The following is a 23,480-nucleotide window of genomic DNA, read 5'->3' on the forward strand; positions in this document are numbered from 1 at the left end:
ACACGTAAAATAAATAATCAACTAATATAAAACTGAAAAAGTAATGAACATGCTCACTAATTAGTTTTATAACAAAATCAAATAGATTATTTTTCACCTTTTCATTTTAATCTCCAATCAAAACAAATGTACACATCAAATTGAAAAAACTGGAGGGATTATTAAATTTTACACAATATATCATTAAATTTAATAATACACAATTTATCATTAAATTTTACATGACAATAAGATGAGTACTTTATTGTTTCTACTCACCAGACACATACTTTTAAGGTTGCGCACTCCCCATTCTTCCCTCACTCCAACTATTACAACAATAAAAAATAAAAATATAATCTATAGTTACAAATTAAAAATATTAAAAAAAACCACAAAATTCAAATTTAACGTTTATATATTTATATATTTTTCATAATATCAGAATATAAAACGTTAAATAATTTTTTAATTTGTGTTTGTAGTTCATAAGTGAGTCCCAATATCCGAATTCCCCTAAAATGTTAGTTGGCTGAAGTTTGTGGAATGGTGAGTAGCACGCACCACAATCATTCCATGTACTATGGGGGTTGGTCAAAACTATTCCGATCTATTTTTAGCGATATAATTGATCGATTATTTGAACTTTAATATTTTTTATGAGAGTACGAATATCATCTTATAATCAGTATCGAAGCTTGAGAAAATGTACCTATACAAATATAAAATTTAGAACCTAATTATCAACGTCAAAAATAGCTAAGAACTCGTTAAAATTACCCCCCTCTTCCCCTCCCCTACTTCCAATAAATTAAAATAAAAAATACATGGGACCCATTACTTATCCTAGGTGGCAGTGACGTGGACCAATCAACATGCAGCTTTGTTGCTTATATTAAAGATATTCAAGCCTAGAAGATCATTTGAAATTTTAAAGTGTGAAGCACAGTGTTTACTTACTTCACAATGGAGACACCGTTGCTGAATGGCTACTCCGGCTCCGGCGAACGCAACGACCTTATCGGGGCGGACGGGGACTACCGTCCGGCAAAAAGTACTAAGGATTGGTGGGCAATTTTCTGTGTGGAGACATTGAAACTGTGGAGAATAGGAGGTCCTATAGCATTCAACATAATCTGCCAATATGGAGTGAATTCTCTTACAAATATATTTGTTGGACATCTTGGAAATGTTGAGCTCTCTGCTATTTCTATTGCTCAGACTGTTATTAGTACTTTCTCTTTTGGCTTCATGGTTAGCTCTCTCTTTAATTTCCCTTCTCATCTTATTTAAAACACATAATACGTAATCATTTGATATTTATGTTCTCCAACTGTGTGCACGCTTAAACTTATATATAATTGAATAAATAGACATACATGTACTACAAGGCATTCTACATGAATTATGTTCATATATGTGTCTATTTGTTCAATTATATACAAGTTTAAGTACTAAAATGAATTCTACGTGAACAGAACAAAAGATTTGTACCCGACAAAACTAACTTGAAATTCAATTCTAGTTGTATCTGTTGTTTTCGTCTTGTATTCCTAAGATACTTAAAACAAAACTTTGAGAAACTTGGTAATAAACAACAAAGTAAAAGGGTATTCTCAAAACTAGAAAATTAAGACTAGCAGAGAAAATAGAAGAAACAATATAAATATATTTTTCTCAAAGAAAGAAAATGGAGTCCACTGAATGCACAATGTCCCCTTAAGAAAATTATTCCCCTCATATACCTGAGGTTAACGGAATATATCCTTCCAGGATAGAACGATCTTACTCATAGGTGTATCGGTACCTAAAACCACGGTGTCAGCAAACCACTCAACTGCAGTAAAGTAGACTTTGAACGCTAGATTTAGTAATAGTAGAACAAGTCGAGAAAAATTTGTTCAGCTAAAATGAGAGGAAATCCCTCAATATATAGGAAACAAAGAGTAGTGTGAAAACGTTCTTATTGTGCATGCCTTACCGGAAAGATCACAAACCTTTCGAAAAATCACAATCTTTCGAAAAGATCACAACATTTCATAAAAATCACAATTTTTCATAAAAGTTGTTAAACTTTTCATAAAAGTCGCACCTTTTAAAACCCAACAGTATGTATCATGTATGGTTGAATAATCTTGTGATTTGCTTTAATTTCAGATGGGAATGGGTAGTGCATTGGAGACACTATGTGGACAGGCATATGGAGCAGGGCAAGTTCACATGTTGGGCGTTTATATGCAACGATCCATCATAATCCTGCTAGCTACTTGTGTCTTTCTATTGCCCATTTACTTATTCACCACTCCACTTCTCGTGTTGCTAGGCCAAGAAACTGCAATAGCAGACCTCTCTGGAAGATATACCATGTTACTCATCCCACAGTTGTTTTCACTTGCTATCAATTTTCCTACTTCCAAATTTCTTCAAGCTCAGAGTAAAGTGGATGTTCTCGCTGGGATTGGATTCGCAGCTGTGCTGGTGCACGCATTGTTCCTCTGGCTCTTTATATATACACTTGAATGGGGTACTAATGGTGCTGCTATAGCCTTTGATCTCACGAATTGGCTTACTGCGATTGCTCAATTAGCATACGTTGTTGGATGGTGTAAGGATGGGTGGAAAGGGTTATCGTGGTCAGCGTTCAATGAGATTTGGGCATTCGTGAGACTTTCTATTGCTTCAGCTGTTATGTTATGCCTTGAGATTTGGTACATGATGAGTATTATTCTCCTTGTTGGCCATCTTAACAACGCCGTCATAGCAGTTGGCTCCATTTCAATTTGGTGAGTACAGATAGATACATTTAAGCTCGTTGAGTCGAGTCAAGCTTGTTGTGCATCTATTGGTGAGATTTTCAAGTTCATTTCTGATTCATGTTAAATTTCGTATTTTACACAGTATGAACATCAATGGATGGGAGAGCATGCTTTTCATTGGAATTAATGCTGCCATAAGGTAATATAAATATATCTTGATGGTTAATAGAACAAGTAGTCATAGTGCTATGGTAGTATTTTACAACTGTTCTGTTACTATGTGTTGTTTTGTTTACTACACATATTGTCTCTTGTACTTCCATTGCGTCTTTTTAGTCTGTCTTTGTTTTGAGTCGAGGGTCTATTGAAAACAGCCTCTCTACCTAACCTTCTGAGCAGAGTCAGAGGTAGAAGTAGGTCTGCGTACACTTTATCCTCCCCAGACCCACTCTGTCGGAATACATTTGGTATACTGTTGTTGTTGACGACTCTTTAATTTTCCAACAGCATCCGAGTCTCAAATGAACTGGGGCAAGGACATCCAAGAGCTACCAAATACTCGGTCTACATCACGGTGTTTCAGTCCCTCCTAATAGGGATACTCTGCATGGTAATTGTACTAGTAGCTAGAGATCATCTGGCCATTATCTTTTCAAACAGCAAGGAGATGCAAGAAGCTGTTGCTGATCTTGCTTACCTTCTAGGGATTACCATGGTCCTTAATAGCGTTCAGCCGGTTATATCAGGTATTGCTTTGCTTCAGCATTTCTGTTTTAATGCTTCGGAACACCAATATTATCGTGTTTTTTCATCCTGATTGCAGGGGTTGCTGTTGGAGGTGGATGGCAAGCTTTAGTAGCTTATATCAATCTTGGTTGCTATTATGTTTTTGGACTCCCTCTTGGATATCTTCTTGGTTATGTAGCAAAATTAGGAACAAAGGTAACCGATATTTCTATGTTCTTGAGTTGATATCTCAGATGATCACTCAACTAACAGTTATTATCGAAATCAACAAGAAAACAGACTTTCAGGTGAACAAAATTGTTCACATTGCTTCACTAACAGCTTTTAAATTATGTTACGCGTCGTACAGGGACTTTGGTTAGGGATGATAGCAGGGGCAGCTTTGCAGACTCTTCTACTCTTGATTATACTGTATAAGACTAACTGGAACAAGGAGGTATGTCAAATGCCTAAAATATTTGGTTTTGGACTTTTAAAACCATGAAATTGACCCTACATGTCACTAGTATTAATTCTAATATTACAAGTTGTGTCATAGTAATGAAAGTTGAATTACAGGTTAACGACACGACGGAGCGTATGCGCAAGTGGGGAGGTCAAGATTTTGAAACACAGAAATCTACAGATGGACAGTTAACTATTGAGAATGGTGGTGTTGCTTAAGTTTATGATTGATTCATTGAAATAATGTACTTTTTCATGTTTATGTTTGAGTTTGAAACTTGCAAATCTGTTTCTTTTGTTATACACTCAGCAATAGAAATGTGGATTTTCAAATAGTACAGATTGTGCTTGTATGTAAATTCTTTATATCCTTTTCTGGTAAAAGGCGTTAGTCGGAGCTCCAATCTTGCCATGGGCAATCAAAATTTAATCGGACTTCATATAACACCCGATGAAAAAAAAAAAGTAATTAAATAAAATTTGTATAGCACAAAGTTTACATGGTAGGTGGACGTTATAAAGGACCTAACGCCGTCTTCTTAGAGGGATGTGTGAACACAAATCTATTATTTGTGGAGGCAGTCTAACCAGTTTCACGTGCAAATATCCCTATTTTTATACTTCATCCTTTTCAATTATGTCTCGATACACAAAATTTAAAAAGTATTTCTAAGTCTAATTTATCAATTTGATTATGCATGAAATTTATGAGATAAGATTATTTTTTTAGATTTGTGATTTTAAATTTATTTCATGAATATTAAAATTGAAAAATTTACTAATTATGAGAAAAATATAATTTTTGAAATAGACTAAAAAAATGAAATTAGACTTTCTTTTTTCTGAATCTTGTGAATTTATACTTATCACATGAATATTAAAATTGAAAAATTTATCAACTATATGATTTTTTTTGAGACAGATTTAAAAAAATTAAATTAAAAGAGTAACATGTTTCTAAATTCTAAAACATGTTTCCTTAGGTATGGTATGGATTTAATTTTTTTGGGTTACTCTTTTGGAATTTTAACTCAATTTTACTATTCTTTTGGCTTCGAATCCATATTTTACCCTCAAACATATATTTTTAAAACTATTTCTCCCTAATATATCACATGACACAAAAATATATATGTTTAATTTATATGATCCAGTTTTTTTAGTCAATTTAAAAGAATTGACAAAAAAAAAGAAGAAGAAAAACGTAGCTGAAATCATAGGAACAAAATTATTTTACAAAAATAGATGGATTTTCAGATAACCCATATTTACATAAATATTTTTTAAAAAAATAAAATTAATATAAAACTTGATAACATATTTAAACATTGAAGTAAATAAGTGTCTTCAAGAAGCTTTTGATGGGTGAGCTAAAAAATGAAATGGGTAAAAAGATTTGGTACCTTTTCAAAAGATTGGATCTAAATAGAAATGTTGTACCCGCCAAACACGTGCAATAAAATTATCCCATACAAGTTAAAATAAGTCAGAGTCAATTTAAATTTTCTTAAAATTTATTCTTAATTTTTTATAAGCTTTTTGATAAATTTAAAAATAACATAAAATAATAAAAATCATACCAAATTTATTTTCATTATGTAATAAAAAAATTTAACAATACAATATAATATATTTTAAATAATAATTAAAATATATTATACAATGAATAACAATGATTCAGTCGTTAAACTTAATATTTATTTATTTATTTGGTTGTCTGCCCCGTTGAAAAAAAATTAGATAACTACTCTAAGCTACAATAACAAGTGAGAAGTAAGAAGCAATTAGTCAGAGACAAGAGTAATGGATGAATCACCATTACTAAATGACTTTTCCGGCGAGCACTGGCAGCTTATCGGCTCCGACGGTGACTACCGGCCTATTTCTAGCATGAGTATGAATGAATTGTGGGATGTATTCTGGATTGAGACAGTGAAGCTATGGGAGATTGGAGGCCCAATTGCTTTCAACATCGTCTGTCAATACGGACTCTATGCTATCACTGTTGCTTTCTGTGGTCATCTTGGACCTACAGAGCTCTCTGCTGTTACCCTTGCTCAAACTGTTCTCGGCACTTTCATTTTTGGCTTCATGGTTCGTCTTCCTCCTCTTTTTCCCTTTTTACTCCCACTTCGTTGTTAATGTGCATTTCCTAATACTAGTTGTATTCATTCCATTGTCTGATTTACACACAGATTATTACGAAACTTTTGAATTGTGTTGTTAAAATCGAATTAATTGGTAAAATGGAGTAATTTTTTGAAAAGTGATACAAGATGTTAGGTTGTGGAGCCTGATTAATATATATAATTGTTTACGCGGTTTAACCTGCGCGGTGAGGTTGTCAGGGGTTATAGGGGCGGGAGCCTCCATCCGAAGGCGGGGTTCGGGGCAGCGCCCCGGCCTAAATTTTAGGCTTTACTATTTATTCTCTATTTATTTTCTGTAATAAAAAATACTCTGATTTATTAATATAAATATATACCTCGCCGCCGTGGAAGTTTACTTACGAGGTGTTACCACGAAATATTGGGTTTTCTTTTTCTCTCTCTAAATCTCTCATCTCTTTCTCTTGAAAGTTCTTGTGTTCTTCATTCATAAGTGTGTGTGCGTGAATTTGATTCTAATACAAGATTGTTACGTACTAGTTCTGTTGGGTGTGCTAACAAAATCCGCACTGGTAGTTTAAAACATTGGTTAATTAGCAAAATCTGTGCGGGTTTGACCCAAAGAGAAAATAGTTAAAAGAGTATCTTTGGGTTGGTTAAGCTCAACAATTTAGTTATTGTTATCAAATGTAATCTTATTTCACATTCTATTTCGAGAAAGATATTACATTGCATTGGATATTTTGAGCTTTAATATAGTCAAAATTGGATTGTGTGGAGTAATAAATTGTTAAACTAGTTGAGAATTATGTTACAAATGGAACGATGTATCAGTAATGCAGAACTCTCAATCTGTTATTACGATCCCTTAGTTTCTTACATGGGCATATGTAATCTATGTGTAGATAGGCATGGGGAGTGCACTGGAGACGCTCTGTGGACAGGCATTTGGTGCTGGGCAAGTACACATGCTAGGAGTTTACACACAACGCTCAATGATAATTCTATTGCTGAGTAGCTTCCTTCTCTTACCAATCTATGTTTTCGCGACTCCTATACTTAAGTTCCTAGGCCAAGATCATGATATTGCTGTTGTTGCTGGGAAGTTTGCCATGTTAACCATTCCCGAGTTATATTCCCTCTCTGTTAACATTCCCACTTCAAAATTTCTTCAAGCCCAGAGTAAAGTTGGTGTGCTGGCCTGGATTGGTTTTGTGGCTCTCGTACTCCATGCTATTCTCCTTTGGCTCTTCATTTATGTATTCAATTGGGGTTTAACTGGGGCAGCTATATCCTTTAATCTTGTAGGCTGGGTCAATGCACTAGCTCAATTTGCTTATGTAGTTTTTTGGTGCAAAGATGGATGGAAGGGATGGTCTTGGTCTGCATTCGATGAGATTTGGGCCTTTGTTAGACTGTCTATTGAATCGGCTGTTATGCTATGCGTAGAAACCTGGTATATGGTGAGTATTATTCTCCTCACTGGTCATCTCAAAGATGCAGTTACTGCAGTTGGAGCCCTCTCTATTTGGTGAGTCTTGTGTCTCTCCTATTTAATTAGAAATTTGGCATAAGATACCAGTGCTTAAGCTCGTTAAAACGCAACCTAACATCCAGTCAGGGTAGGCAAGTTGAGCTTAAACTGTGTATTTGGTTGGCTTGAACAACTCAAACGGGCAACGGAAAGTTTGTGTTATTTTTCTTTTTGTGAATGAGATGAAATTTTGTGAGCTCGTGATTCATGTCAATTGTTGTCATCTTTCAGCATGAATGTCGATGGATGGGAAGCAATGTTTTTTATTGGAGTCAATGCTGCCATAAGGTAATGAAGTCCTAAAGCTTCACAAATATGCACTTCATTTGTGTGTGAGTTTGAGTTAATGTATTGTTGTTTTCCCAGTGTTCGGGTCTCAAATGAGCTTGGGCTAGGACGTGCCAGGGCGACCAAATGTAGTGTATATGTTACAGTGTTTCAGTCACTTCTCATTGGGATACTCTGCATGATTGTAGTACTTGCATTAAGAAGTCATCTAGCCATTCTATTCACCGACAGCGAGCTTGTGAAACGAGCTGTTTCTGAGCTTGCTTGGTTTCTTGGAGTAACAATGCTTCTCAACAGTGTTCAGCCTGTGATATCAGGTGTTGCTTTTATTAAAAATGTTCTGTTACCAAAGAGAGTTTTACTCCTCGATAGTCCTCACAGTAATCTTACTGGGACCAACTTTTGCTTGTAGGTGTTGCTGTTGGAGGCGGATGGCAAGGTCTCGTGGCTTACATCAATTTGGGTTCTTACTACATTTTTGGTATTCCTCTCGGATATCTTCTTGGCTATGTGGCTAACTTCGGAGTCATGGTAAACAAACTTCCATTCTCAAACTAGTATATGAAATGAATATACACTAATGTACCGCGGTTTTGGATTTTCTCTTGAAGGGACTATGGGGAGGAATGATAGGTGGACTAGCTTTGCAAACACTACTACTCTCAATTGTACTCTACAGAATTGACTGGAATAAAGAGGTATGTGACATAATGGTTTTAAACTCCATAACACTTGATGTTGGACGTCCTCGATACAAGATAACTGTATACACAACAAGTAGTGCATTCAGTATGAATAAGTGTTCAGTAGTAGTAATGAGAAAATGAAAATGCAGGTTGAGCAGACGACAGAACGGATGCGAATCTGGGGAGGTCAAGACTTAGAAACAGAGAAAAACCTCCAAATTCCAAATTTCACAACGGCTTAATTAAGCGCTGCGATCGACGCATAACATTCAAAACAAAAAAAAAACTTTATTAGGTGCCTCACACAGCTAATATTTTTGAGTCCATAAATTTTTGGATTTACCTTTTTGGTGTGATAAAAAGAAGATTTTTCCACAGGCTGGACTTGCATAATGTCAGCAAATGACAATTTTGTTATTTTTATTTCATATATATAGTATAACTTCTACTCTTTTTTTGTTCAAATGATTTGTCTTTTCTCTTCAAATTATTTGGAATGTCAAAGTCATTATCTTCAAAGATTATTAGTAGAAGATCCTTCATCTTATAAACAAATAATTGGAAGCACTTATTTTCCTATGTATTGGAGGTCAAATTTGTTAAAGCACCATCATTTCTTTCACATGTTTGAGTTGGATACTTGCAAAAGGTTTGCAACAAGTAGTTAAAAGTTACTAGGATCATAATTTTGACCCAAGTGGATTTAAAAATCTCCTCTAAGATATTGGTTTTTTCCTTTTTAATTTTTCATTACCAACCAATTTTGTTTCCCGAGAAAACAATTAATAAATTGATGAAATATATGTTTTTCGCTTTATGGCGCTTAGGGGTGCCAAATGGGCGGGTTGAGTTGAAATTAGAAATATTACAATGAGTTGAATAAAAATCGGGTTGGGTCTTGACCAGCCGAGGTTTACTTTGGGCTCAAATGGATTGGGTTCAGATGGGCTAAAAAATGGATTGGGTCTTGATCCGCCCAATTTGACCCGATTAATCTCAATAATTTAACATATTGATATTTAATTTTTATAATCACAATTTAGAATTCTGCTCAAGAATTTTTTGTTAAAACAGTAACAAATGGATAGATAAATCCTAAAAGATGTTAGCTAGATAATAATTTGTACCTTCAATATAGGAACATATCTTAATAAAAAGTTTTAAAAAGGATTGAAATTGTAGATTGAATTGGGCTCAATTGAGAACTCTGTTCAAATGGGTTAAGCTTGAATGAGTTGAAATTGAACCCAATTCAAATTATCTTGAGCCCAACCCTTAAAATTCTGGGCGAATTGGACGGGTTACCTATGTTTGGATTTATTTTTGACACCCCTAGCCAAAGTGTCATTCTTATTTTTTGTTTCTAATATTTATCATTTTATAAAAATAATATATAAATAACTTTGTTCTTTCTATTTCATTCTTGAGAATTATTAGTTTTGGAATTCTATATTTAACCAACACCGAAACTAAGTACTCATTTTGTCTCATTTTATGTGCCCTTAAAATGTCCTTTTACTATAGTTGAAAATAATTCAACTAAAAAATTATTATTTTTCCTTGATGAAACAATTTATCACCACACAAATATTCAATGATTATTTTGGATCTTAAATTTCAAAAATCATACTTTTTTTAAATAATATATTAAATCAAACAATGCCACATAAAATAAAATAGAAATAATACTAAAAATAAAAATACAATAAGAAACTTAATTTCATGTTATTTAGTGTTACACTCGGCCATGATGATCAATGTGTCTAGGAAGTGGGAACCATAAATTAATAAACATGATGATCATTAATTATGAAGGCATTTACGAGATTCGCGGCTCTTCAATTTATATTTGAAATTATAGAGGCACATTTATATAACAGTGAAATAGATGAGCTAAATTTTTAATGCAATTTTTTTGTTATAAATGTGAATATATATTTTAGTATATACAGGTATAATTTTTTATATCTAAAATATACCATGTATTTTTATGGTATACATATATTTTATTGCAAAGACATATTATTGTTACATTTTTATATATAAATTTATGGAATAATTATTATTATTATTATTATTATTATTATTATTATTCATGAGTTCATATTTAAAAAAATAGATTGAAAAAATAAATAAAATAAAATATTTTTAAAAAGACAATAAAGTACTGATAAACGCGGCAAACATGGAATTATTGCCTATAAATTAGTTAATTCATATCTAAGTAGCTTTCAGATTTTAAGGTTGACCTTAAATATACGCAACCATTTTGGAATGAAATCTGAGTGGGTAGGTGAGGTTTTGTATCCTATAAAATTGTTGTCCACTTTTAATTGCAATTGGCTTTTCAAAGATTAATTAGCTAATTTTTAAAGTAAAATTAAATTGAATTAATTCGATATTTAAATGATCCATAATCAATTAACATGGCTATGTATGTTTTATTTTCCCGAGTGTCTAAAACCCACAAAAATCAACCTTGTTTTCATCTCCTCCAACAAAAGAGAAAAATAGTACTTCCTCCTTCGTCCACAATTATAATAACTTTCATCAACATTTTATGATGTATATTTTTATCATATTGATATGCAAAAATATAGCATTTTTCGTATAATTTTTTAAATATTTTTTTTTAAAAAAAATATCAAATTAACATAATCTAATTTAACTTTAAAAATTAGTAGAGTTATCTTCCAAGTTCCAAATACACGGAGCAATCTGCGTTCCATTGTTCAATAATTTCGTGTACAATAATCGAGAAGCTTAATTAGAAAGAAAGAAAGAATTCTTTTCATTTGGCCGGAATAACAATATGTTATTTACTTTTTTTAAACATTTTTATCCTTTTATTTTTAAAATCTTTTGATTAAATTTTTTTAATTATTTTAAAATAAAAAAATATTATAAATTTTTTCTATTTCTGAACAAATTCTGGCCAAATTTTCTACGGATTGAATTCGACTTTGTTACAAGGTATCTTGAAGTGGAAACCATAATTAATAAACACATGCACGCATAATATCTGTCAAATATACTAAACATTTTTTCCATTGACTTAATGAATAGAGTATGTTGTTCACATTTTTTTTATTATTTAGGTGTTCCCCATCTGCCAGTGGAAAATCATAAGACAAATTAATGAGTTTATTCAACTCTTTCACTTTAGATCATTTGTGCAGATATATGAAAACCAACACTTACTCTGCATCAACCATTTTTCAAATTAATGGAATCACGGTTATTGGAATATGACTTGTCTGGTCACGATCTTATCGGCTCCGATGGTGACTACAAGCATATTTCTGGCATGAATTTGAATGAATTGTGGGGTGTGTTTTGGATTGAAACAGTAAAGGTATGGGAGATTGGAGGCCCAATTGCTTTGAATATCATGTGTCAATACGGATTTTACGCTATCACTGTAGTTTTCTGTGGTCATCTTGGACCTACACAACTCGCTGCTGTTACCCTTGCTCTGACTGTCGTTGCTACTTTCTGTTACGGCTTCATGGTGAGTCGTTCTCCCCTGTTTCTCTTGATGTGCATTTTTGTAGAATTTTCATTTGTTTGTTACGATCAAATCTGTAGATGGGCATGGGGAGTGCTTTGGAGACGCTGTGTGGACAGGCATTTGGTGCTGGGCAAATTCACATGCTTGGAATTTACACACAACGCTCGATGCTTATTCTATTGCTCACTACCTTCCTTCTCTTACCAATATACATTTTTTCCACTCCTATACTACAGTTCGTAGGGCAAGATCATGATACTGCGCTTCTTGTTGGAAAGTTCACCATGTTAATTATACCTGAATTATTTTCCCTGTCTATCACTATTCCCACTTCTAAATTTCTTCAAGCCCAGAGTAAAGTTGGCGTGCTGGCTTGGATTGGTTTTGTGGCTCTATCACTCCATGCTCTTCTCCTTTGGCTCTTCATTTATGTATTCGATTGGGGTTTAACCGGGGCAGCTATATCACTTAACCTTGTATGCTGGATAAACGCGCTAGCTCAATTTGGTTACGTTGTTTTTCAGTGCAAGGATGGGTGGATGGGATGGTCTTGGTCTGCATTCAATGACATGTGGCCGTTTGTTAAACTGTCAATTGAGTCGGCTCTTATGCTATCCCTAGAAATTTGGTTTCCCATGAGTATTGTTCTCATTGCAGGATATCTCAAAGATCCGGTTACTGCTGTTGGAACCCTCTCTATTTGGTGAGTCTCGAGTCTAATTTTTTGCCCAATTATTGTTATTATTCTGCAATGCTTAATTCAATCGGAATACACAAGTCGAGCTTAAACTTTGTAGTTGATTGACTTGAACACCTCATCAAACATATCAATTTTTGTCATCTTTCAGCTCAACTCTTAGTGAATGGCAGGAAATGTTTTTTGTCGGAATCAACGCTGCCATAAGGTAATGAATGAGATACTAAAGCTGCTTTTTGGTTAGAGTTTGGGGTTAATGTATTGTTGTTTTCCCAGTGTTCGGGTCTCAAATGAGCTTGGGCTAGGACATGCCAGGGCGACCAAGTATAGTGTATATGTCACACTATTTCAGTCATTTCTCATTGGGATTCTCTGCATGATTGTAGTATTGGCAGTAAGAAATCACCTTGCCATTCTTTTCACTGACGACGAGGTTTTGATCAAATCTGTTTCTGAGCTTGCTCAGTTTCTTGGATTGACGATGCTTCTCAGCAGTGTTCATCCTGTCATATCAGGTGTTGTTTGTTTGCTCTTTAATTAATTGCATTGCATTGTTCTGTTCCTATAATTAAGGCCTCCATAGTCTCATGACAATGATCTTTTCGGGTTGCAGGTGTCGCTATTGGATGTGGTTGTCAAGGTCTAGTGGCTTACATCAATTTGGGTTCTTTCTATGCTTTTGCTATTCCTCTCGGATATGTTCTTGGTTCTGTGGCTAATTTTGGAGTCATGGTAATTAAATTCTCATGAAAATTACTTGTGTTGAATAGGAAACAATACTATAATTTTGTTTTTAACAGTATCTGCTGGTGTTGTTTTGCAGGGACTATGGGGAGGAATGATAGCTGGACTTGCTTTGCAAACATTGCTACTCTCAATTGTACTCTATAGAATTGATTGGTATAAAGAGGTACGTCAACTAATGGTTATCGGGTATTTCTTATCATTGAACTCCATAAAAAATGTTGTTCGACATTTTGGTCCAAATTCATCTCTGCTGACAGCAAGTACTATAGTCTCTTTTTTTCGAAATACTTAGTGAAATGAAGTAAGAATGCTTAGTATAAATGAGCGTTATGTAGTAATAAGAAAATGGAAATGCAGGTTGAGCAGACAACGAAACGGATGCAGATATGGGGAGATCAAGACTTAGAAACAGAGAAAATTAAAATCTGAATGGCTATAGAACTACGATCTATGTGTGTCTATTTGTTCAACTTTATACAAGTTTAACTGTCTACTTATGCACACCCAAAGTTGAAGGGCATAAATGTGATTTGAAGCCAAATTAAATAGTACATTTATGTATTATGCCAATTCTTAATCCGCAATTTCATATTGGGTTAAGGTCTCAAGGAGTAAATTTTACGTATCATTTTAAAAGAAAATACTACGATATTTTATCTTACTCTATTTTTTTCATTTTCGCACTATAAGAAAAGAAAATAGTACTTTACTGCTATTATTCAAAATGAAGTTCTAAAGTGACAATTGTATATTTGTATTGAGAAAACACATAAAACACTTCAAAATTTAGTTGCATTACTTACTTTTTAACACTTAAATTATGTGTATAAATACTCTCTTTAACATCTCTCAAAGTGATTAAAACACTATTGAGGGATGATGTGGCAGAAAGAGTGAGTGCGCTCTTTTGAAAGTGGGTGAAAAGTGAAAACAGAGAAAAAAAATTGAATTTTTAAAGTCCTACAAATTGTTTTTTTTACTAACTTATATATAATAAAATATTTAAATAATTTTTTATATATATTAAATCTTGAAAATGTGTAAATATTCTTAATAAGAGGTGAATGAAATTAGTAAGTCCCCTTTTTAATTTCTTAAATTTTTATTTTATTTTATTGTGTTTCTCAATACACATCTTTCTCCATTGAAACATGTCCTCCTCCATCTTAATCTCCACCTCTATTTACAATTTTCATTTCACTAGTCTTTTATTTATTTGTAAGATTTAATGCTAATGTCATTTTATTGACGTCAATTCATGCTATATTATTGGTGTCGATTTGACAAATGTAAACTTTCTTAAATTTTGATTGACGCATTTTGATTTATAGATCCGTTCAAATATTTCTCATAAATTTATATTTTTTTTTGGATCAACCATTTTATGCAATCTTCACTTCTTATTTGAGTTGTCAAGAAAAAATTGATTTTCAAAAAAATTCTTTTTCCAAATGGGTAAATTCGTTGGAATGGTTCGAAAAAGATAATGTGAATATTATAATGAATTTACTTCTTTAAAGTGACTTAAAAAATTATTGAATAATGAAGAAAAAAAAGAAAATATTGAAGGTTGGAGTAATGGAGAACAACAAGGAAGACGAAAGAGAGGGATGAAGTGAGGTATGCATTTATAAATTAATCAATTGATATAATTAATTTTAAAAAGTGTTTAAGAAAAAAATAGTGAATAAGTAAAAAAGAAATACAAATTAATGATATAGTGTCTACATGATTACAATGTGGCGCTTACGTGACTATAATGTGACAGGTGGAAGTAATATTATAGCCAAAGGATGAAAAAAATCAATTTAAAAATATCAAAAGAGTATTTAAACGTACGTATGGTTAAGTTATCCGACTAAGTTCACAAAATCTTTCATGGATTTTTTTCATATGTATTCAAAGATGAGCATAATGAAGATTCTGCTGATTAATTTTCAATAATAATAATAATAATAATATAGATATTTATACTACTATTATTATTGCTATTTAATATTTATGTTACTCTTGCTAGCTACTCTTGATTATTGTTATTATTATTGGTATTTTTATTATTATTAATAGTATTAATATTTCTTTATTCTTATCTTCTATTTTAATATTTAATTCAAATGTATTTATTTATTTTACAATATTTGAGAATGAAAAAAAATTATGAAATAGTATGAGTTCATTTAGGGTTCTTTTACCTATTAGAGTATTTCAAAATGACAAATTAATTTTGGATTCTTCTACATATGTCGTTTAAGCATGCATGCCTACAAAATGTTATAAAAATGTTGTATTAATCGGAGGTAGATTATGCTTCGAGGTTACATTTCAAAATTAGGGGTTAAAAGTTACATAAATTATAATCAGCAATTACCTTTCTCTTTAAACTGTTTTAATGGTGGATGTTTGCAATTTGTTTCACTGCTATTAAAAAAGAGAAGTAACATTAAGTTTAAATAAATTTTGTAGAATTGTACAGATAAAACAAACATGGTAATTTTTTTTAGTTAAGAAAGAGAATCATAAACTAATGGATAAATAAAAGTAGAATCTTAATTACCGTATATTACTAAAATTGATATTTATATTTTATAAAATAAAAAAAAATAATATTAAAAAAGAAACTTGCCTTAAAGTATGTGCCAGAGTAAAAAAAAATAGGAAAAATTGTATATAATAACAAACTAATAACCTAAAATAAATGGAGTAGCTAGGGTTTGATTTAATTGTGCTCCATAGCAAACGTTTGTAAAAAATTGCCAGGCGCCTCTCTCCCAAGTATCTCGCTCGCCACTCTCCTCCAATCTCTCGCTCGCTTCCTCACTTTTTAAACAAACACAAATGTATAAAAATTATTTCTAATTGTATAAAGCAGAGAAAATTGTATAAATACATATATTTTTGTTCCCCTCTCTCCCCTCTTCCATATCTCGCTCGCCATTCTCCCAAATCTCGCTCGCCACCCTCGCCTTTCTCACTTATACAAACAGAAACAAAATGTATAAATTGCGTTTCTGTTTGTATAAAGCATGAGAAAACTGTATATACTAATGCAAGTATATATATTTTCGTCGTATACACTTATAATTATACAATAAAAATACTCTTCTGCCCAGTTTCTTTTGCCTTTCTCTCTTTCTCGTTTTATACAATTTTCAAAAATTGTATCTAATTTCTCTCTTTCTCGTTTTATACAATTCGATTGAATTGTATATTCCTTGTCAAGTCTCTTTTGTCTTTCTCTCTTTCTCATTTTATACAAATTCAAATTGATATAATCGTTCTATACACTTATAATAATACAATTCGTTTTATATATTTCGTTTTTATACAGTTCTCTGCCTAAGTGTCTTTCTCTTTCTTGTTTTATACACTTCGTTTTATGTAATTTGCTTCAACTGTATATGTATAGCGAATTATACAGTTTCTATGTTTGCTATAGAGCGTAATAATACAAACTTTGCTATAGCATACAAATATAAATTTTTTATTTGCTATATATGAAAGTTGTCCAAAAAAATATGCACCAACAATGAATATTAATTAAACTCATATAATAAAAATAAAATTTGCCTTAAAAGTACGTGCTACCTACGAAAAAATCTAATTTTATTTTCATATTGGAATATTTATTAACTGTCTTAAAATTGCCAAGTGACTTTTCATTGATTTAGCACTTCGCGTAACCATATTACAAACTATTCTCCTTTATTATATATATAAAGTATATATAAATATAGATAAGTATTTATATTTTAAGGGTGTTCTTAATAATTTGTTTGGATGGTTGTTATTTTATTTTAAAAAAAATAAAAAGCTACTCCATCCTATTTAATCTCCTGATTCTAATTTTTATTTTTTTTACGTTCTTCTCATTTTGTGTTGGATATGCCCGTACATATATTTTTAGAAAAAAAATTCTACTAATGTACCAAATGTGACATAAATAACTAATAAATTTTAAAAAGTCTTGTGGAGGCAAATAAAAATTATTTTTGATCTGTATATCTAAATATTGGAAAAAAATAATTGAAAGCGGAGGGTTAAGTGGGATGGATAGAATTATTTTTTGTTAAGCGGAGGGTTAGTCTATTTTTGGCGTGGGCCGAGAAACAGCCGGTCCAACCTATAAGTAGGTGGACTACAGGCTTGTCGGTCAGTCTATTTTTTTAAAATTATATTTTTTTATAATTAATAAATTATAAATTATAATTTAAAATATTAACATAAATATCGACAAAACAATATTACATGATGTTAATATTACTACTTGTTAATCAAATCCACAAATAAAATTATCTTTATAATATTTATTAAGCTTTTTTTCAAGTAAAAGTATAAATATCTAAATAGAAATATTAACCTAACTATTTTGAGTTTGGACTCTCTTTAATTTTTAATTTTAATATTATTATATTATATTTTTAAGGAAAAAGGGTCTGATATACCCCTCAACTTTGTCATTTAGAGCTGATATACCCCTTGTTATGAAAGTGATTCATTATATGCCCTTATGTTATGCAAACGGATCACATATATGAGTAATAAATATAAATTAAAAACTAATTTTTTTAACTTCCGTTAAATGAAGGATATATGTGAGTCATTTTGTAACGGCAGGGGTATATGTGAGCCGTTTGTATAACGGTAAGGGCATATATGAGTTACTTTCATAACGAGAGGTATATCAGCTCCAAATGGCAAAGTTGGGGGTATATCAGACCCTTTTCCCTATTTTTAATTAATTTTTATTGGCCTACGGACTGACCCTACATTTATTTCTCAAGCCGCACAAATCAACAGACTTATCTAAGACCGAGCTAAAGAACTTTTTTTTAATTGAGCTTCAAAGATCTTAGTCCAACCTTATTAAATCTCAGATTAAACTAAACCAACTCAACAGACCTAGCTCATATTGACGACTTTCTTTCGGTGAATGCATGTGACTTTGCACTTAGTAGATTTCTTGTCTAGATTGATCCGTCTTTTCAAAAACTTTGGTACTAGACTGGTATTTATGTTATATTTCAAATATATATACTATCTTTTTGTTGTTTTAGTGGATACAACTAACTTTGCACTTAGTAGAATTTCTTTGATTAAAAAATTTATAGTGGCCTCATAATGAATCATCCCTATACCTACCCCTAAAGAAAGACCATTTTTTCCGTATGAAAGGTATTAAGTACTTTTGTATCAATATTTTGATAATGTTTATAGTTTGTATATCTATCACTTTTAAGTTTAAAATGTTGGGCCAAAGAATCTTAACTTATTTCATCTTTAAGCCTAATTTTAATCACGAGCTAAATGTTTTAATTAATTAAATAAAATTGCAATAATGACGACTCACGACTAATTACCAATAGCAGTCGCAATCCTTAACTGAAAAATCCAAACCCTCTTCTCAAAGCAACATATATATAAAAGAAATGATTTATTGCAGAGCATATATAAGAAGCGATGACTCTAAATAGAAAATTTGTGTGTGTTTTGTTATTCTTTTGACAGATTTGCTTTTGAAATTATGGTTATCCTCAACAAGATAGCATAAATTGGGTAAAAATTATATGGATCATCCAAATTCCAACAGTTGCTCAAATGCAGATAAGAAGAATAGATGATTTATGCCCTTTTTTGGCGATGCAAATGAACATGTAATCTAGCCGCTATCTAGCCGCTGGTAATTTTTATAGCTGGTAATTTCATTGAATAATTTTTTTTAGTATTTTCGACTTCTATTACATGTATCAACTTATGATTTAAGAAGCTTGAATTCATATTCCATTGTTCAAATAATTTCTACTACGATTCTATCGTTTGAAAGAAAAAAAACCGGGACAAATTTGATTTATTAAAATGAAAAGTTTAATGAGAAGATGAAAAAACAGAGTAGGATTATTAAATTTGTGTATATATCACAAAGTTATAGGTGGAATTCTTCTACTCTTCTTAGAAATGGGAACCCACATAATATTTGGGATTTACATTTGTTTATTATTTGGGTATTTTGAAGATTAATTAGAAATGTACATCAAGAGTAATGGTGATTAACATTATCAATTTAATTAACTGTTCACTTGGATCATTTGTGCAGATACATGAAAAGCAGTAGTTGCTGTCACACTGCAACAAAATCAAAAGGCTTAGTGAAGAGCGATGGAACCATTGTCGCTGGAGTATGACTCTTATAGTGATGTTGATGAGCTGGAATATGACTTGTCCAGATACGATCTTATCGCGTCCAATGGTGACTACAGGCGTATTTCTGGCATGAATTTGAATGAATTGTGGGGTGTATTTTGGATGGAGACAGTAAAGCTATGGGAGATTGGAGGACCAATTGCTTTGAATATCATGTGTCAATATGGACTTTATGCTATCACTGTTGTTTTCTGTGGTCATCTTGGACCAACACAACTCGCTGCTGTTACCCTTGCTCAAACTGTCATTGCTACTTTCTGTTACGGCTTCATGGTGAGTCCTTGTACCCTCGTTCCTTTTACGAGTGTTGCCCCCACTATTACAGTAATAGTTACATCGGATCCATTTGTAGATGGGCATGGGGAGTGCTTTGGAAACGCTCTGTGGGCAGGCATTTGGTGCTGGGAAAATACACATGCTTGGGATTTACACACAACGCTCAATGATTATTCTATTGATGAGTGCTTTCCTTCTCTTACCAATCTATATTTTCGCGACTCCTATACTTAAGTTCCTAGGCCAACATCATGATATTGCTGTGGTTGCTGGAAAGTTCACCCTATTAATCATACCTGAATTATATTCCCTGTCTATCACTATTCCCACTTCTAAATTTCTTCAAGCCCAGAGTAAAGTTGGCGTGCTGGCTTGGATTGGTTTTGTGGCTCTATCACTCCATGCTCTTCTCCTTTGGCTCTTCATTCATGTGTTCAATTGGGGTTTAACCGGGGCAGCTATGTCCCTTGATCTTGTATGTTGGATCAACGCCCTAGCTCAATTTGCTTACGTCGTTGTTTGGTGCAAGGATGGGTGGAAGGGATGGTCTTCGTCTGCATTCAATGACATGTGGCCCTTTGTTAAACTGTCAATTGAGTCGGCTCTTATGCTATCCCTAGAAATTTGGTTTCCCATGAGTATGGTTCTCATCGCTGGATATCTCAAAGATCCGGTTACTGCTGTTGGATCCCTCTCTATTTGGTGAAGTCCTGTGTCTAATTTCTTTCCCCATTTAATTATTATTATTATTCTGCAATGCTTTTGTATTTGCTTGACTTGAACAACTGATCAAACATATCAATTTTTGTCATCTTTCAGTTCAACTCTTAGTGAATGGCAAGAAATGTTTTTTGTCGGAATCAACGCTGCCATAAGGTAATGAAACCCTTGCGTTGTAATTTGGTTTGAGTTTGTGGTTAATGTATTGTTGTTTTCCCAGTGTTCGGGTCTCAAATGAGCTGGGGCTAGGACATGCCAGGACGACCAAATATAGTGTCTATGTCACACTATCTCAGTCAGTTTTCATTGGGATTCTCTGCATGATTGTAGTATTGGCAGTAAGAAATCATCTTGCCATTCTTTTCACGGACGACAAGGTTTTGATCAAATCTGTTTCTGAGCTTGCTCAGTTTCTTGGATTAGCAATGCTACTCAGCAGTGTCCATCCTGTGATATCAGGTGTGGTTTGTTTGCTCTTTCGTTGTTCTTGTTCCCTATAGTTAAAACCTCCATAGTGTGACAATGATCTTTTTGGGTTGCAGGTGTTGCTATTGGATGTGGGTTGCAAGGTGTAGTGGCTTATATAAATTTGGGTTCTTTCTACGCTTTTGCTATTCCTCTCGGATATCTTCTTGGTTATGTGGCTAACTTGGGAGTCATGGTAACTAACTTTAAATCTCTATTTTGCTTTTGTTGGTTTCTTCTTATGTTTTTACATTTTTTATGTTGCAGGGACTATGGGGAGGAATGATAGCTGGACTTGCTTTGCAAACATTGCTACTCTCAATTGTACTCTATAGAATTGATTGGAATAAAGAGGTACGTACGTCAACTGCGTATTTCTTATCCACTCAAACTCCATAACAAATCTTGTTCAAAATCATCGCAAGTAATAGTGTAGAAAAATGGAATGGAAATGCAGGTTGAGCAGACGACAGAACGGATGCGGATATGGGGAGATCAAGAATTAGAAACGGAGAAAATGAAACGCTAAATTTGTATAGAACTAAGATGTATGCATAACCCAAATCCACAATTTTGTTACTTGTATGTCAATATATATGGTTGGGTACACACTTGACATTATTAGGGAACGATTTATAGCAGATGACTTCTCCTTTTTCTTCTAATATTTTTAACTTCAAATAATGTAATCTTTCATGATATTTTATAAAGAAAAAGGTTTTCTTTAAAGTTTTAATCCACGGATAGAATTAAAAGCAATGAAAGAATTATACTATAAAAATTTTAACAGAAAAGAGCCTAAAATACGCTTAAAGTATTGAAAATAGTATAAAATTACCCTTCACCCATCTATTGGCTCCAAAATACCTTGTTATCCACCTTTAGGTTCAAAATTGATCACTTTTTTTAATTGTTTTAAAATCAAACTCTTTAAATATTTTTTAAAATACTTGGCGTTCAACTATTGGTTATGATTTTAATTTATTAATATAATTTATAAACCAACCGACTACCCACTCATTACTAACTAAACCTCACCCAATTAATAATCCATTTATAATATCAAAATCGTCATAAACACTACTAAAACACGATGAAATTATAGATTCCTGAAAATGACATCCAAAATTATTTGAGTCCGAATCGAAGCCCCAATTAAATTTAGGTTGAGCCGCTTACTTAGACGGACACTTTCTTTCAAAATTGATTAGAAATTTATGATTAAAGGTAAAGAAGTAATACATCCCGAATTAATTCACGCATTTTTAAAAAATATAATTTTATAAATATTTATGATTTGTTTTAAAACCTTTAATATATTATTTTGAAAAAAAGTTACCTATGAAGTAACATCACATAATTGAGACGTAACAATAATTAAGATGAACATAGTCAGACTTTTAAGTTTATCGGTGATTTTTAAATTAGAAACTTGAATGTATGATAATTTACTTCTATAGATATTTTCGCCTCAAATTTTTAAAAACATTCAATTGGCAGTAGCTTGCATTAATAATGTGACGAGTTTATTAATTTAGAATGATTTAATTAATAATGAGTGGGTAGTGGATTGATTTATAAATTAAACTAATAACTTAAATTATAACAAATAGTTGAGCGCCACGTATTTTAAAAAATATTTAAATAATTTAAATATAAAACCATTAAATAAGTAGTCAATTTTGAACCAAAAGGTGGACGATAAGAGTATTTTGGACCGAATATATGAACGAGAAGGATATTTTGAAACTAATAGGTGAATGAAGGATAATTTTATAATATTTTTAATATTTTAAAAATATTTTAAACTCTTTTACAAAATTTTAAATTATAATATATTATTAATTTTTATATTATTGATCTTTGTATCAAATCAAACGAAGACAGCGACTTACTTAAAATACAGTAAACAGCTTTAAAGATGAGTAGTCCGTGATAAAGATTCGTTGGTGGTCAATTTCATTATGATTTTATTAGTACCAGTACTATTTAAATTGTCATTGGCCATAAATCATAGGGACCACAATCAAAACAAGTTAATTATTTTTTATCTTACAAAATTATAAGTAAAAAAATGATTTTACAAATTTACTTTTCAATTTCTTTTTTTAGAAATTTTACAAATAAATATAAATATTTTAAAAGAAATTAATTATAAGAATGATATAAAAAAACTAATCAATATTTTTAATTTAATAAATTAATAGATTAATATGAAATAACTACAAGAGACAAGAGTGTAACATTACGTTTGGATCATATGGTAGATACAACGTTTAATAACATTTGTATTATTTGGTTTGACTGAAAATCCTTAATTTTTT

The 23,480-nt window shown here is 32.0% G+C and overlaps 4 protein-coding genes across 7 annotated transcripts; all 4 read left to right on the top strand.

Annotated features, from left to right (window-relative positions):
* The first annotated feature begins 906 nt into the window (after positions 1 to 906).
* Positions 907 to 4,310, top strand: LOC107015148 (protein DETOXIFICATION 35-like). Its single transcript, XM_015215329.2, has 7 exons — positions 907 to 1,233; positions 2,137 to 2,762; positions 2,878 to 2,934; positions 3,243 to 3,481; positions 3,559 to 3,677; positions 3,832 to 3,918; positions 4,041 to 4,310. The coding sequence occupies exons 1-7, from the start codon at positions 946 to 948 to the stop codon at positions 4,143 to 4,145; spliced, it is 1,521 nt and encodes a 506-aa protein (XP_015070815.1). The 5' UTR covers positions 907 to 945; the 3' UTR covers positions 4,146 to 4,310.
* A 1,331-nt stretch (positions 4,311 to 5,641) lies between these two features.
* Positions 5,642 to 9,007, top strand: LOC107012790 (protein DETOXIFICATION 35-like). Its single transcript, XM_015212716.2, has 7 exons — positions 5,642 to 6,020; positions 6,940 to 7,565; positions 7,800 to 7,856; positions 7,935 to 8,173; positions 8,269 to 8,387; positions 8,468 to 8,554; positions 8,692 to 9,007. The coding sequence occupies exons 1-7, from the start codon at positions 5,730 to 5,732 to the stop codon at positions 8,782 to 8,784; spliced, it is 1,512 nt and encodes a 503-aa protein (XP_015068202.1). The 5' UTR covers positions 5,642 to 5,729; the 3' UTR covers positions 8,785 to 9,007.
* A 2,460-nt stretch (positions 9,008 to 11,467) lies between these two features.
* LOC107013966 (protein DETOXIFICATION 35-like) lies at positions 11,468 to 14,158 on the top strand. The gene is made up of 7 exons (XM_015213843.2): positions 11,468 to 12,053; positions 12,131 to 12,756; positions 12,902 to 12,958; positions 13,027 to 13,265; positions 13,364 to 13,482; positions 13,574 to 13,660; positions 13,855 to 14,158. Exons 1-7 carry the CDS (start codon positions 11,769 to 11,771, stop codon positions 13,924 to 13,926), a joined length of 1,485 nt encoding a protein of 494 aa, XP_015069329.1. The 5' UTR covers positions 11,468 to 11,768; the 3' UTR covers positions 13,927 to 14,158.
* Positions 14,159 to 18,885: 4,727 nt separating this feature from the next.
* LOC107012989 (protein DETOXIFICATION 35-like) lies at positions 18,886 to 21,821 on the top strand. Of its 4 annotated transcripts, none has more exons than XM_027915338.1 (8): positions 18,886 to 19,190; positions 19,589 to 19,968; positions 20,048 to 20,673; positions 20,791 to 20,847; positions 20,912 to 21,150; positions 21,234 to 21,352; positions 21,424 to 21,510; positions 21,588 to 21,821. In XM_027915338.1, exons 2-8 carry the CDS (start codon positions 19,651 to 19,653, stop codon positions 21,660 to 21,662), a joined length of 1,521 nt encoding a protein of 506 aa, XP_027771139.1. In that variant the 5' UTR covers positions 18,886 to 19,190; positions 19,589 to 19,650; the 3' UTR covers positions 21,663 to 21,821. The 4 variants fall into 4 exon arrangements, with proteins under 4 accessions (XP_027771139.1, XP_015068455.1, XP_015068454.1 ...); XM_015212969.2 differs by having other exon boundaries at positions 18,887 to 19,190; positions 21,593 to 21,821; XM_015212968.2 differs by having other exon boundaries at positions 18,887 to 19,174; positions 21,593 to 21,821.
* Positions 21,822 to 23,480: the final 1,659 nt, after the last annotated feature.

The sequence above is a fragment of the Solanum pennellii genome, chromosome 3 (assembly GCF_001406875.1).
Source record: "Solanum pennellii chromosome 3, SPENNV200".
Taxonomy (NCBI): domain Eukaryota; kingdom Viridiplantae; phylum Streptophyta; class Magnoliopsida; order Solanales; family Solanaceae; genus Solanum; species Solanum pennellii.

What these genes read in the sequence shown, in the direction of transcription:
- LOC107015148 (XM_015215329.2), top strand. Translation starts at nt 946, where the DNA reads ATGGAGACACCGTTGCTGAATGGCTACTCCGGCTCCGGCGAACGCAAC. An exon ending in GGAATTAATGCTGCCATAAG is followed by an intron (nt 2,935 to 3,242) that starts GTAATATAAATA and finishes ATTTTCCAACAG; the next exon opens with CATCCGAGTCTCAAATGAAC. An exon ending in CGTTCAGCCGGTTATATCAG is followed by an intron (nt 3,482 to 3,558) that starts GTATTGCTTTGC and finishes TCCTGATTGCAG; the next exon opens with GGGTTGCTGTTGGAGGTGGA.
- LOC107012790 (XM_015212716.2), top strand. Translation starts at nt 5,730, where the DNA reads ATGGATGAATCACCATTACTAAATGACTTTTCCGGCGAGCACTGGCAG. An exon ending in GTTGGAGCCCTCTCTATTTG is followed by an intron (nt 7,566 to 7,799) that starts GTGAGTCTTGTG and finishes GTCATCTTTCAG; the next exon opens with CATGAATGTCGATGGATGGG. An exon ending in TGTTCAGCCTGTGATATCAG is followed by an intron (nt 8,174 to 8,268) that starts GTGTTGCTTTTA and finishes TTTTGCTTGTAG; the next exon opens with GTGTTGCTGTTGGAGGCGGA.
- LOC107013966 (XM_015213843.2), top strand. Translation starts at nt 11,769, where the DNA reads ATGGAATCACGGTTATTGGAATATGACTTGTCTGGTCACGATCTTATC. An exon ending in CTTTCTGTTACGGCTTCATG is followed by an intron (nt 12,054 to 12,130) that starts GTGAGTCGTTCT and finishes TCAAATCTGTAG; the next exon opens with ATGGGCATGGGGAGTGCTTT. An exon ending in TGTTCATCCTGTCATATCAG is followed by an intron (nt 13,266 to 13,363) that starts GTGTTGTTTGTT and finishes TTCGGGTTGCAG; the next exon opens with GTGTCGCTATTGGATGTGGT.
- LOC107012989 (XM_015212969.2), top strand. Translation starts at nt 19,651, where the DNA reads ATGGAACCATTGTCGCTGGAGTATGACTCTTATAGTGATGTTGATGAG. An exon ending in GGAATCAACGCTGCCATAAG is followed by an intron (nt 20,848 to 20,911) that starts GTAATGAAACCC and finishes TTGTTTTCCCAG; the next exon opens with TGTTCGGGTCTCAAATGAGC. An exon ending in TGTCCATCCTGTGATATCAG is followed by an intron (nt 21,151 to 21,233) that starts GTGTGGTTTGTT and finishes TTTGGGTTGCAG; the next exon opens with GTGTTGCTATTGGATGTGGG.